The sequence below is a fragment of the Hemitrygon akajei genome, chromosome 11 (assembly GCF_048418815.1).
Source record: "Hemitrygon akajei chromosome 11, sHemAka1.3, whole genome shotgun sequence".
Taxonomy (NCBI): Eukaryota; Metazoa; Chordata; class Chondrichthyes; order Myliobatiformes; family Dasyatidae; genus Hemitrygon; species Hemitrygon akajei.
This window is the reverse complement of record NC_133134.1, coordinates 141,994,335-142,008,626: the sequence shown is the minus strand read 5'-3', so window position 1 is coordinate 142,008,626 and position 14,292 is coordinate 141,994,335. Positions and strand designations below refer to the sequence as shown.

Sequence of the window (14,292 nt, the reverse complement as noted above, 5' to 3'; positions counted from 1 at the left end):
TAACCAATAGCCATTTAGTTTTCCAGCCAGAAGCAGCAGAAAATGCAATGTTCAGAATTCCACAAATTCTACTTGAGTTCATATTTCAGTTTTTCCTCATTTATTCAAAAAAGTATTAATTTCTCAGAATCATCCAGCATGCTTAAAACCAGAACAACAGAGATCAAGTCTCCACTTTACACCATCACTCTTCAGCCAGAAGCTCTGCTACTGCACATCTCAGTAAAATATCTGCTTAAAGTTTGTCAGTAATATCGTTGTGGACTGACTATAAATGCAAAATTAAAGGAAAGATACACCCTCTAAATATGACAGCAACACAGCAGATACGTACGAATCTGAGTTATTAGGAAGTTCAAAATAGCAATGCAAGAACACAAAGTACATATGATTTGGATCATGCAGGTTCCACATTTTAGGAATAATACAAGTAGTCAATTGTAAGTATGACTGCATAACAGGTTAACCTTGAATAGAAAAATAATCTTTGAGATGGCTGTAAGAAGCATGACAATGCTTATACCCAAGTTAGTAGAGAACAAACATTATAAACTTAATGCAACATATAAAACTAACATTTAGATATAGAGTGTCAGTTAAATACTAAACATTTTAAACCGTAAGTCTTGAATGTGCTACTTAGATTATCTACACTTTAAAATAAAAAACTGGCAATGGGAGTCCCTTCTAAAGTACTTCAGCTATTCACATTTCAACTTGGCAAAGGAATAGCTTAGTAATTTCAGTAACTAAAATAAAGGATAAAAATCCCCCCCAAAAAGGTTGGTATTTGTAGCTACTTTCAATTAATGAAATCAAATATTGTTGAAAAAACCCAGGAATTCCTAAATTTGGTTTATATAGTCTCTATAAATTTGTGGTGTATTTAAAAATTACCCCCTGGCCATCACTGTCACTTACCATTTAATGCATCGGCACAACCACTTCACAATTTGTTCTTAGCTCGATGTGACAATGACTGAAAACTCATCTAACACTTCACTGAAACATTCATTAAATGTCATCAGGGCCACATGTTAAATTAGAATCCACGATTTGGTGATGAGTTTCCTGCATGACAATTACTTTTCCTACACTGAAAAAAAGTAAAATTGCTACACGTGTAACCACATATTTCGTAAAATGGGATTGGTCTCCAATGATTAATGTTTTAAAAAAAAAAAGGGGATGGCTGTTTGAATTTCACAACATACCTTTAGATTTCCAACACTTTCTTCAAACGATTTGAATGTAGGCGATTCCCTGAAAGTAAAAACAAGAGAAAATAGCTGACTGCATCATAATTCAGCAAACCTTTAGAATTCACCGTTAATGATTAAAGACTTTGCCCTTTAATCAGTTACTAGAATGACTACATCTAACACGACTGCAATAAAATAGGACCAGCTTTGCAGCACAAAAACTTAGAAGTATGTAGGGAACATGAAATGGCAAACTCCTGAGTAAGCAAGTACAAGAACTGAGTAACATCATGAAGGAAAATAAGTTCAAAATAGTGTAATTACCTCATAGCAGGCATGCTTATTGAATGACGTATGGAATAACTGCTACTCGGAAGCATTAAGAAAGAACAAGTACTCCAAGTTATTAAAAGTAATGGTAGCCCAATGGGCATGAAAAATGGTCAAACAAAGATCATAGTTAAGTATCAGTTTCTCATGACAACAAACACTGAACAGCAAATTTATGACTATTGTTAAAACTATGCAAACAAGAACTTGCAAACAAAAAGTTTAAAAACTAATTATAATACTTACACGGATTTTTAAATAATAACCCCGATGCTTGATTATGCCTAATGCCATACGAAACAGGTTCTGCACCAAAGCTTCTTGGTAGACCAACATTAGGAAATATATCATCCCTTAGACTCTTCAATTTGTTCAGAAAACAGGACTTAAAACACAGTATATGCATTTAAAGTCACCTTTGAATATACAAGGAATCACATGGCAGAAGCTGGGTCTGGAAGGAGAGATGCTTGATTCTGCTATATCATAAATTTAACAGTACAGTACTACCTTCACTATTCCCTGGGGCCAAACACAATCACCATTTGAGCATAAGCGAAAGTGTCAGAAGATTTTCTCATACAAGAAATCACCCGGTTCTTCATTTGGCAGCATAAGGATAAAGGACCTCAATTTGAAAGTACTGAAGAATGTTGTAAACAAGATACTTAAAGTGACAAGAGTTCAGCAGAATAGAAACTGAAGCAAGGGCTGGGGAAATATGGAATAAGGAAGCACATTAGGCTGAATTATGCCAATGGCTAGCCAGGTCTACAGAGCCAAGTACACAATGTCAACACAACTCAAATATAGAATACAAAACATGCTAGAAGTCAGGTCCTAGCACAGCTCTTGTCCCAGATTGCGACCTGAACAAAAGTGCATGATATGTATTGTGATTGGCACCTCTGTTTCATCTCAGCCATGGAGCGGTGAGTCTAGTAATGCTCCATTAATGACAACTGACAAGTACATTCTGTCCATCTGATCTATAGCAATTCTCATTGTTCCCATCAGTCTTATTCCTCCATTTATAATCCTGCATTCCATAAATCTGAAAGCCAAGTATCTTCAGTAAAAGATAAATTCTGTTTTTGATCAATTAGAACCATAGAACACTACGGCACAGTACAGGCCCTTCAGCTCTCCATGTTGTGCCGACCCATATAATCCTTTTAAAAAAGTACTAAACCCACACTTTTCTTTCATCCATGTGCCTGTCCAAGAGGCTCTTAAATACCCCTAATGTTTTAGCCTCCACCACCATCCCTGGCAAGTCATTCCAGGCTCTCACAACCCTCTGTGTAAAAGACTTACCCCTGATGTCTCCCCTAAACTTCCCTCCCCTAATTTTGTACATATGCCCTCTGGTGTTTGTTATTGGTGCCCTGGGAAATAGGTACTGACTATCCACCCTATCTATGCCTCTCATAATCTTGTAGACCTCTATCAAGTCCCCTCTCATTCTTCTACGCTCCAAAGAGAAAAGTCCCAGCTCTGCTAACCTTGCTTCACATGACTTGTTTTCCAATCCAGGCAACATCCTGGTAAATCTCCTCTGCACCCTCTCCATAGCCCCCACATCCTTCCTATAATGAGGTGACCAGAATTGAACACAATACTCTAAGTGCGGTCTCACCGGAGATTTGTAGAGTTGCAACATGACCTCTCTACTCTTGAACTCAATCCCCCTGTTAATGAAGCCTAGCATCCCATAGGCCTTCTTAGCTACCCTATCAACCTGTGCAGCAACCTTAAGGGATGTATGGATTTGAACCCCAAGGTCCCTTTGTTCATCCACACTCTTAAGTAACTGACCATTAATCCTGTACTCAGTACAGGATTAAATTAAAATAATTACAATTAAAATAACATTTCTCAATTAACTAAAATCTACCTTAAAAAATCAAGTGTATTTTCCTTGTTCCCAAATGTCTGACCAGTAGAGACAACATAGACCATCAGAAAACCACAAGACAACTCAAAGCAATTATACTGCTCACAGTCTGCTCTGCCTCAGAACAGCTGTTACAGCCCTGGGAGCTGTGTAATCACAAAAGTCTTCAGGAATTCAATAGAAGGTGAATGCATAGCCCAGGAGTCAGAGGACAATCCAGCTCATCAACATTGCAACTTAACCTTTTCACCAGTAAAATATTACAAGAACTGGAAATGTGAAACACTCCTAAAATATGCTGGGTAGTCATGTTAAGACTAGGAATTACTTTTTTTTAAAAATATGTTCAACCTGGAATATACTGTAGATCAAAGCCAAGCGAATTACGTTCAGAAAACAGATCAACTGTAAGTAGGAAAAACTATGAAAGTACTGAAAGAGTTGTTCATATTTTGTGTGAAATTAAACTCTCATAATTTATTACCTGCGACAAGTTTATTAATCACCAATTCACATAACCACAGTTACTGCGCAAGGGCACTTTGAATTTGACAAATTAAGAAATCTGACAAACAATTCCACCATTTTACAAACAAAAAAACATTGTATTTTCAACGATGTTTTCACCCAGAAGTGGCTACACATTTATCTTACCTAAAGGACTGAGATAAAGGGTGAGACCTGAAATAAGCCAATAACAAAGGAAAGAGGTCAGCCAGAAGAGAAATAATTCAGGCCAATAGTATCAATAACTTGCATGATGGAAGAACAACAGAAGCAAACTATCACTCAAATGATGACTGATGCTCAGTGTCATTTCAAGGTGATTTTAAAGTTCTATTTTCAAAATATGAACCATGAGGACATCTCCAGAAATTTATTAATAAGCTCTTAATAAGCCACACTGAAAGTTTCCAAGAGTAATTTCAAATGAAACACCTTAAGGATATGAAGCTCCAACTAATTCCATGTTTTCCTTGACCTATGGAACTCAAAGAAAAAACTTACTAAAAGTATATTCCATAGTTAACCAGAAAAACAAGCACTACAGAAACAAATCTAGTACTAAAAACACATTCTAAAGTATAGACACAAAGCAACCGTGGCAGTACTATTGACAGCCAAATCCAAATATTATGTTTTTCCCCTTAATTGTTTTACATCATTTTAAGAAAGAGAAAAATTGTGATATTAACCAAACCCAATGCATAAATGTGAGATAAACATATTTATGAGTCAAGACTAAAACTCTAGAATTTGTTAAATTCTCAGTTCATGTTACAAAGAGTAGAAAAAACACCATTCAGCTCTTTGATATCTTCTTAATCAAATCCTCGGGATCAAGGATGCCTTGTTTCCATTCTGGTTTTAGCGAACAAGGCCTCCTTGGCCTGAAGTAGTCAAGGGCCAGAGATTCCCAAAAATGAGGAAAATTGTTGCATTTTACAGAGGCTATGACATAGCCCATTATCTCAAAACTTCTTTTCTGTCCAGCCGGTAATCTTTCTCGAGAAAAGAGTCTAAAACACTGTTTTGAGACCCTCGTGTCAGACATGTAAACGATGTGGCCTGCCCAATAAAGCTGTTGGAGTCTAATGCAGGACTTATGCTGGGATGTTGGCCAGGATGAAAGGACTTAGGTTGGTTTGCATATCATTCCAGTTTACTGGGAGGATTTTGTGAATTTAGGATTGGTACCATCTATCCAAGATCACAGGGTGCCTGACATCGATAGCCCAAGTTTCAATTTCATATAGGTGAGCAAAGATAACTCCTGCTCATTAATCAGTATTTTTTATTCTGTACATAGCACAAACAAGCCATTTGTAAGACTGCTCTACGACAGATACAAGCAATCAATTTAGAGGAAGGAGAATAAATTGAAATGTTTGGTACATTTCCTGCTTAAGAGCAAAATAATTAAAATTATTTAGCAGAACCTGTGTAAAGAATGGAATTTGACAAAGTGCAGGAATTAAGGGAAAATATGTTTATTAAAAAATCATGGCAGCAACTCAAAAATTTGAAAAATGCATAAGAGACATAGCTGTAATTGCTGCAATTTGAAAGAGGAGTCTAAATCACATGATCTTGAAGCAAAGGACACAGATGAATAGTGAATGCTTTGACCCTGTCCTCACTAAAGTAAAAGATTCAATATCACAGTAAAGCATGAGTTTGCTGGGGTGGCTCAGTGTCACAGCAGAGCATTGCTTCCTTACTGTAGTAAGAACCCAGTGTTGTTTGCATGGAGTTCACATATCTGTGACTATGTCAACTTCCTCCAGGTGCTTCAATTCCCTTCCACATCCTAAAGACTTGCAGGTTGGTAACTTAACTGTTCATAGTATATATTATCTCTGTAAATTGTTAAGTCGATGGTAGGAGGAGCAGGGAGGACTTGAGAAGGTAAGGGGCAAATCAGGTTACAGGGAAATAAGTTAGAGGAATCTGTTTGATAAGACTGATCTGTCAGCTGGTGAAGACTCAAAAGGCCAAATAGCTTCCTCTGCCATAAAAAAGTAATGAGCAATTTAGCCATGCACATCTGTAGAGAAAGAGAACCTTAAATGCTGCAAGCCAATACCCCTTAATCCGAATTGGATAATAGAGGGAAAAACAAGATTTCTAGCAAATGCCCTTTTTAATGCTATTCAATTTTTAACTCACGGGCACATATTTTCTAGAAAAGTCCTCCTTGAAGAAGCTGCTTCTCTGATTGACATATATCCATGTCTTTTATCCAGTTTTAGAACAATGCAGCATTTAAACATCAAACTTCCAAGCTAGTTTCAAATAGCTTCCTTCCACTCAATCTCACATTCAGCAATAAAAACTTGAAAGTTAAGATCTATATAAATACTTTATGCAAAATGGTAAGCTAATATTTCACAGCTTTCTAATATGCATTCAGCAATATATCTTAGCTGTTTCTGAGAAAGCTCTCAATCGTCATAACATTTTAAACATAAAACATGACTTTTTATGTCTCTGAAAAGTTCAACATTATGGTTTTTAAATATGCCTAAGGATTTAACAACAAAAATAAAAATGGAGGATTAGCACATTCAAACTACGCAAAAAGCTACATGCAACTGTCTACTTCCAAACAAAATTCAATAAATGTAAAAGCAATGTTTCTTTAACATGCAACTCAGCACACACTGCAATATAAGCATGCAGAATAGTTTAGAAAAATCACAGCATGATACACTATTCAAATGCCTGGAACTTCTCTTTCTTAAAAAACAACTTTCTAGAAGCCTGTACCTGAGATTCATAACAATTTTTTTTAAATTACTCAAAAAAAGACTGGCAGATTTTCAATGTTAGGATTGTACTTTAGGTGTGTGGTAGAGCAAGGCCTGAGAAGAAGAGAAGAAAAAACATGTTTCAGCAACATTTGCAGAGTATGAGAGCCAGTGGCAGTGCGAATAAGCCTCTGGCATACAAGCTGAAGGATGCTGAAATACTATCAGAGCTACAAAATAAAATACTCTACTTAGCACCTTACAATAGGAACAAGGAAAAAGATCCAACAAAAATTGAAAAATACTTATTTTTAAATTAAAAATATTAATTTAGCTGGTATAAAATTTACTGTGCCATTACTACACTAACACCTGCATAATCAATTCATACTGCCCAACATCTATATGAGCATTTTTAACAGTTGGTAAGAAAAACATCAGGTTAATTGAACAAATGTTAATCACTTTATCTAAGATGAAAAAAGTGTAAAGTTAACTTTGTCAAGTTCGGCTATTATGATTGTGATTGGCTGCAATTAAACCAGATGTTCATGCCGTTAATTTTGTGATGTGAAGAGAATAACTTATGTGAAGGTAGGTAAGTTATACTTACCTATCAATATAAATTTTACATTTCACTACAAATATTCTGTACCTTGGTCCAGCAGTAAAGTTTCATATAAATAAAGCGAGAGACTGCACAGTAGATTACTTTCTTGATTAGCTAGTTCATAGCAAAATGAAGCTGATGTTAGATTAAAAAATGTAGAGAACTTACAACATGCAACATTTGACAGCTCTAAACATTAAATTAAAGCAAGGTCAGTTCTGCTGACATTTAAGAAAATGTCTCAGAAATCCACCTAGCATGAATAGTGAAAAATAAATGTCAACCAATTATCTTGAATATTTTGCATTTCCAATGTCTGTTCTGAAACTATGGAAGTAGTATAATCAAATTAAATCTTTACATCCAGTTCCTTGACCATCACTGCGTTTTCAGCCAGTCAGCTTTAAATATACAAATATCCACATGGTACAAGTTCCAACAAGAACAGATGATAAAACTATGGAGTCACACCAAGATTGCTCTCAAATACTAAGAGCACACAGTAATAAATATTAAAACATGAACAACTACAAAATAATGTTCAATTTTAGAAGCTCTTAAAATTAGTTTTGCAGCCACACAGTAAACTAAACATAAATATCAACATACCAAGCTCAGGATGACTTTTCATAGGTACTTAAGTGAATACATTTTCAAGAGATTGGAACTGCAATAATCAAGAGTGCTGGTACTTTGCATTGCCTTTCCTATTTAAACATTAGATTTGCAAATTGCATTGAGTAAGCAAGCCAAGTGATGATAGATTGGTAGAATACTAATATTCTTGCAGCTCCATTATTTATTCCAATGTAATAGAGGCAGACTGACTTTTTTCTGCAAGATGGATTTCACAAAGTTCAAAGTGAGAAAAATGCTAAATGCAATTAAAGGTGATTCAAGATTCATTTCTGGTATAGTGACAGAATTAAATAAAAGCATAATTCTAAGGTTCATTATTTGATTTCATGCCTGCATAGCAAAATTTTAAAGTACAAGTACCTCAAGAGCAAACTTACTTAATTTCTCCCAGCGTCCTGCTAAGAACTGATCCAACACTGGAAATGGCACTGGAGGTCTTCGATCCAGCAGTGGAAAGTGTTGCTTGAGTCTTCTTATAACTGTTTTTTCATTAAAAAAGAAAGGATTAATTTGGCTGACAGGCATAAAATTTCAAAAAAATAAAATCATAGCTATTCATCACAACAGAATAAAAATGAATTACAAAATTAAATCTTAATGCAACACCACAATCTGACCATAAAAAAGGCAGTAACTTTTGGGTTGAAAGCAGCTACAAAAAGTGGATGTTGAAAAGGAGATCAATAAGGTATAGAGCACAAGACAACTGAATAGAAATACAAATTACCATTGAAATGGAAGGAACTTGTGAAACAGATTTGAGGCAAAAGAAAATTGCAAACAGTATAATATTTAAGACTGAGGAAAGTAAAAACATTGGAATTAAAAGACTGTAGAGGGATGAGACATGGATGGTTGTGGACTCTATCAGCAAACTATTCAAATGATCACACTACTCCGAAACACAGGAAATTAAATAAAGAGATGATTTAAGCAATACTTCTATTCTTCGATTCATTTGTCAATTCACTTTGCCTTCTAGTAACAATAGAAGTTTGATAGTCTGTTCTACTTTCATATGCAGTTGTTATGAAATATGAAGATTAACATCGGTTCATTTTTTTTAAAACCGTCCTTCATTCTAGAATGCAACAAATAACAAACAAAAAGTGCGAATACTTAAATACAGAACACCACTCATTACTAAAAGTAAAAAGTGCAACCCTCCTATGAACAAACAGCAAGCTCAAAAAAAATCACCACGAGATATGGAAGCATCAAGAATGAGAAGGTTTTAATGCCCTAGCTCATTTCATATAATAAATCACAGCCAACTCTCATAAGGTGGCTGGCACTTCACCAGTCTAAGCTAGATTTCAACCGGTCTCCAAGGTAAAAGGGAACTGCATCAAATTCTATTTATAGAGCACCTGTAAAAAGTAGCAACACCTCAAGGCAATTCATATCAGCAGGATCAAATAAAAAGTGTTGCCAAGCCACAACGAAATACAACCAAAGATGCAGATTTGAAGAATACTGAAATGAGTAAACAGAGAATATTTTTAAGTGGAGAAATATGAAGTTTAAATAAGTAAAACAACAATAGACAAAGACGTTAACACAAAACTTAAGGTAGCTAAAAGGATAAGTAACAGAAGAGATTTATTACATTTCTCCAAAGCAATTCACATAAAATGCTGGAGGAACTCAACAGGTCAGACAGGATCTATAGAAAAGAGTAAACAGTCAATGTTTTCAGTCAAGACCCTTCATCAGAACTCTTCCTGATGAAGGGTCTTGGCCCATGACGCCGACTGTTTACTCTTTTCCTCAGATGCTGCCTGGCCAGCTGAGGTCCTCTTGCATTTTGTGTGATGTTTTGATTTCTGGTATCTGTAGATTTTCTCGTGTTTGTATTACATTTCTCCATTTAATTTAGCTCCTCAAAACAGAGCCAAATCATAGATTTTATTTTTGGTGCAGCTGTGCTGTAGTTCACAATAGCTCTGATTGAGTAATAAAATGGCTTAAGACACTTGAATGTAAGCTCAAATACTCTTCAGAATGTCCAATGCTAATCTGGGGGAACTTTCCATTTGCAAAGCAACTGTTGACTGCATGCCCAAATTACAACATTTCAAAAATAATTCATTAAATTTTCAGAGCTTGTGGTAGATGGTGTGGAGGTGCTCAACAAAAGCAGCCCCCCAGTTTACAACAGGTCTCACCAGTGTTGTGAGGCCACACTGGGAACACCAAGACACAATAGATGACCCCAGCATATTCACAAGAGATGTGTTGTCTCACTTGGAAGGACTGTTTGGGACCCTGAAAGGAGGGAAGGGAGGTAACATATGGGCAGGAGTAGCACTTAGGTCGCATGCAGGGAGATTAGTGGGGAGGGGTGAATGGACAAGGGAATTGCAGAGGGACCAATCCCTGCGGAAAGCTGTTGGGGGGGGCAGTAAAGATTGGTTTAGTGGTAGGATCCCTTTGAAGATGGCTAAAGTTGCTGAGGATAATGTGTTGAATATGGAGGCTGATGGAGTGGTCAGCAAGGACAAGAGGGACTCTTATCACTAGTAAGGTGGTGGGAAGATGGGGCAAACACAGATATACTGGAAATGGAGGAGATACAGTTGAGTGCAGTGTCAATAGTACAGGGAGGGAAATCCCATTCATTAAAGGAGGAAGACATCTCTGACACCCTGGAATGGAAAGCCACATCCCAGGAACAGATGGAGCAGAGGCGAAGAAACTGAGGAAAGGGAAAGTGTTTTTACAGCAGTTAGGGCAGGAAAAGATATATCGAGATAACCATGGGAACCACTTGATTTATAAAAGGTGTCAGTTGACAGTTTGGCTCCAGAGATTGAGAAAAGGGAGGGAGGTGTCAGAGATAGACAAAGTAAATTAAATACTGAATTTCAGCTCAATATTCTGGGGTTTCATAGAACATAGAAAATCTACAGCTCATTACAGGCTCTTTGGCCCACAACGCTGTGCTGACCATGTAACCTATTCTAGAATTTGCCTACTGCATAGCCCTCTGTTTTTCTGAGCTCCATGTACCTTTCTAAGAGGCTCCTAAAAGACCCTATTGTATCCACCTCTACCATCTTCACTGGTAGTTCATTCCATGCACCCACCACTCTGTGTGAAAAACTTACCTCTGACATCCCCCTTGTACCTAATTCTAAAACATAAATCTACGCCCCCTCGTATTAGCCATTACAGCCCTAGGAAAAAGCCTCTGGCTATCCACACAATCAATGCCTCTTATCATCTTATACACCTCTATCAGATCACCTCTCATTCTCCATTGCTCCAAGGAAAAAAGCCCATGTTCACTCAACCTATTCTCATAAGGAAGTTCTCTACAATTCAGGCAACATCCTTGTAAATCTCCTCTGCACTTTCTCTATGGCATCCACATCCTTCCTGTAATGAGGTGACTAGAACTGAACACAGTACTCCAAGTAGGGTCTAACTAAGGTCTTAAATAACTGTAACATTACCTCATGGATCTTGAATTCAATTCCTCGGTTGATGAAAGCCAACACACCATAAGCCTTCTAACAACAATGTCAACCTGTGCAGCAGCTTTGAGTGTCCTATGGACATGGACCCCAAGATCTCACTGATCTTCCACACTTACCATTAGTATTATATTCTGTCTTCAAAGTTGGCCTACCGAAATGAACAACTTCACACTTATCTGGACTTTGACGAAAAGGCAGTGAGCTCATCGCCCTTATGCTTCGGAAAAGTTAATGACACCTTCGTAGTGCTGCCTCATGGACTCCAGGCACTCCAACAGTTCCATGACCATTTGAACAGCATATATCCAAACATTCAATTTGTGATGGAGATGGGGAAGAATGGTTGCCTCCTGTTCCTGGGCATTCTAATATGATGGAAACTGGAGGTAGCCTTGGTGCAGGACGTCTATCAGATGCCCACTCACATAGATTTATACCTCAACAACTTCAGTCACCATCATGCCTCCCAATGTAGAGCAGTTCTTTCTACCTTGATTAACTGAGCGAAAACTACTGCGGAACTGAATTCTCCATGAGGAAATAAGATGATTACACACGATGTTCCAACCGAATAGCTACACAGTGAAGGAAATCAATTGGGCCCTTAGAAGGACCAACAGAAAAACCAGGAGACTTAACAACGAGGAGAAACTCATCATTACCGCCTATCTTCCCAATATTTCCACGATTTCTGGAAGGATTGCCAGGATTCTGAAGAAATACCAGATTAAGACCATCCACAACCCAATAAGGAAGCTCAAATCCCAACTAATGCAGGTCAAAAATGACCCAGGATGCAGGACTGCTGGCATTCACAGGATTCCCTGAGGATACAGTGCAGCATATATTGGCCAAACAGGGCGCATGGTGGAATCCTGCATCAAGGAGCACAGATGTATCTATTTGGCTTAACTGGAGAAATCAGCAGTAGCCAAACATTGCATGTGGAATGACCACAGGATTGACTTTAACGGCACAAAACAATGGATTTTGAGATCATCTGGTGAAGGAGTCATTGAAATAAGACTGGAGAATAAGAATTTTAACAAAGACAAAGGTCACACTCTAAGTAACAACTGGAATGTGATATTAAACAAGGTGGCACAGTGGAAACCTGATTGGTTGAGGACTAACCAATCAGAAGGGACAGGCAATAGGAGTTGAGTATATGTAACAGTGGGCTGGACATGCCTAGGCATCATCTCTGATGAAGATGGCGGTATCTGTCAGTGAAACATCATTTAAATCAAAACCTGTACCCAGCTGGAAGCCTGAGAAGAGTTTAGAAGTTTTAATATCTTGATTAACTTGGGTCCTGACAATTTTAGCATTTCCAAAAGCCCAGAATTGTACTTTAGATTTTAATCAGCATGTTGTCATCAATGGCAGAAGGGCATTCTCCACTGTACATGTAGATTAAAATCACATATTAAAAATCTTATTGCTGCTAAAATATCACATCTTGCATATTCAAAGTCAAAATGAACACAGAAAGAGGAGAAACATATAATTCTGTTTAAAATTTTATATCTCCAGAAGTTTACAAGCAGAAATGTGAAAGAACGACAGGGTTCAAATGCTGGACCAGAGGAATAGAACTGTATTAGTTGTCAGTTTGGAAGTAGGATATTTAATTGTTGATTACCAGGCTCAAACTTGTGGCAATAGTAAATTAAATGCAAACCAGCAATTTCTAAAAAGGAGATAACATTTCTATTAAACTACAAAACAAATTTTGAAGTTTACATCATAAAAATGCCACTTAAATAAAACAAATTTTCTGGACATGTAACTTCCACAAAGTAATAAAAGTTACAGGCACCTTCACAGAACATACTTTACACATTAATAATACCAATTGGTTTAATAAAGGCCTTGTCAAAGTTTATCTACAAGTAGGAGAATCAAGGAAGAAAATATAGCCTCTCTATGAAAGGCCCACATAAAAATTGATTAATTTAAATACATTAAAAGAATAGAATACCTACTGTTTTTACTTGTGGAGTTGAACTCCACATTGAACAATGAACAGTTAAGACCGCTACTGAGTCTGTCAGTCAAAGAGATACAGAATGGAAAAGCACCCATCAGCCCAACAAGTTCACCAACTATTGAGCACTTATTTTCCACCAATCCTACACCAATTCCATTTTATTTTCCCATATTTCCATCAACTCTCCCAAGATACTACCACTCATCTGCACAATGGGACAAATTATAGCATCCAATTAACAGCAGCAGCAGCATATCTTTGGGATGTGGGAGATAACATGAGCAAACAGGGAAAACCCACGAAATCACAGAGAGAATGTGCACACCTCATATATAGACAGCACAAGTCTAGAATGAATTCAGTTTGTTGGAGCTGAGAGGCAACAGCTTTAATCACTGCACCACATGTCACTCACCATCCCAATGCACCACCCACAAGGCAAGGCAAATGTAGTACAAAGCTCTATACAGTACTTGGCAGTTTCAAAACAAAAAAAAACTTAAGATTATATCCCCTTAACTGCACCAAATTGTTCATCATTCAAAAACAAAATCACTCACACTTCAGACTGAGTGATTCTCTTATTCAAATCTTCAACTTTCTCAGATGTACCTTTATAGCTATAAAGATAAAAAGAATTTATTCAGTAATCAAAACACAAAAAAATTTATACAGTAATCAAAACACAAAGAGCAGCAAGGTAGTACTGTGACAGATACATATATGGTGCCCATAGAAAGTATTCACCCTCCCTTGGAAGTTTTCATATTTTGTTTTACAACATTGGATCACATGGATTTAATTTGGCTTTTTTTTGATCAACAGAAAAAGACTCGTGTCAAAGTGAAAACAAATTTGTTCTAAATTTATTATAATTACTCAACACAA

The 14,292-nt window shown here is 36.9% G+C and overlaps 1 protein-coding gene across 8 annotated transcripts in view; it reads right to left on the bottom strand.

Moving 5' to 3' along the window:
* Positions 1 to 14,292, bottom strand: part of tpd52l2b (tpd52 like 2b) — a 61,818-nt gene that overhangs the window by 20,867 nt on the left and 26,659 nt on the right. For 3 of the 8 annotated variants that reach the window (XM_073061831.1, XM_073061828.1, XM_073061826.1), the window contains exons 4-8: positions 13,965 to 14,024; positions 8,307 to 8,408; positions 4,084 to 4,110; positions 1,527 to 1,568; positions 1,215 to 1,263 (exon numbers count right to left, since the gene is read on the bottom strand). In XM_073061831.1, coding sequence (XP_072917932.1) covers positions 1,215 to 1,263; positions 1,527 to 1,568; positions 4,084 to 4,110; positions 8,307 to 8,408; positions 13,965 to 14,024 — 280 coding nt within the window. The remainder of the gene's footprint in view (positions 1 to 1,214; positions 1,264 to 1,526; positions 1,569 to 4,083; positions 4,111 to 8,306; positions 8,409 to 13,964; positions 14,025 to 14,292) is intronic. The other 5 variants (XM_073061827.1, XM_073061829.1, XM_073061830.1 and 2 more) reach the window with 5 other exon arrangements.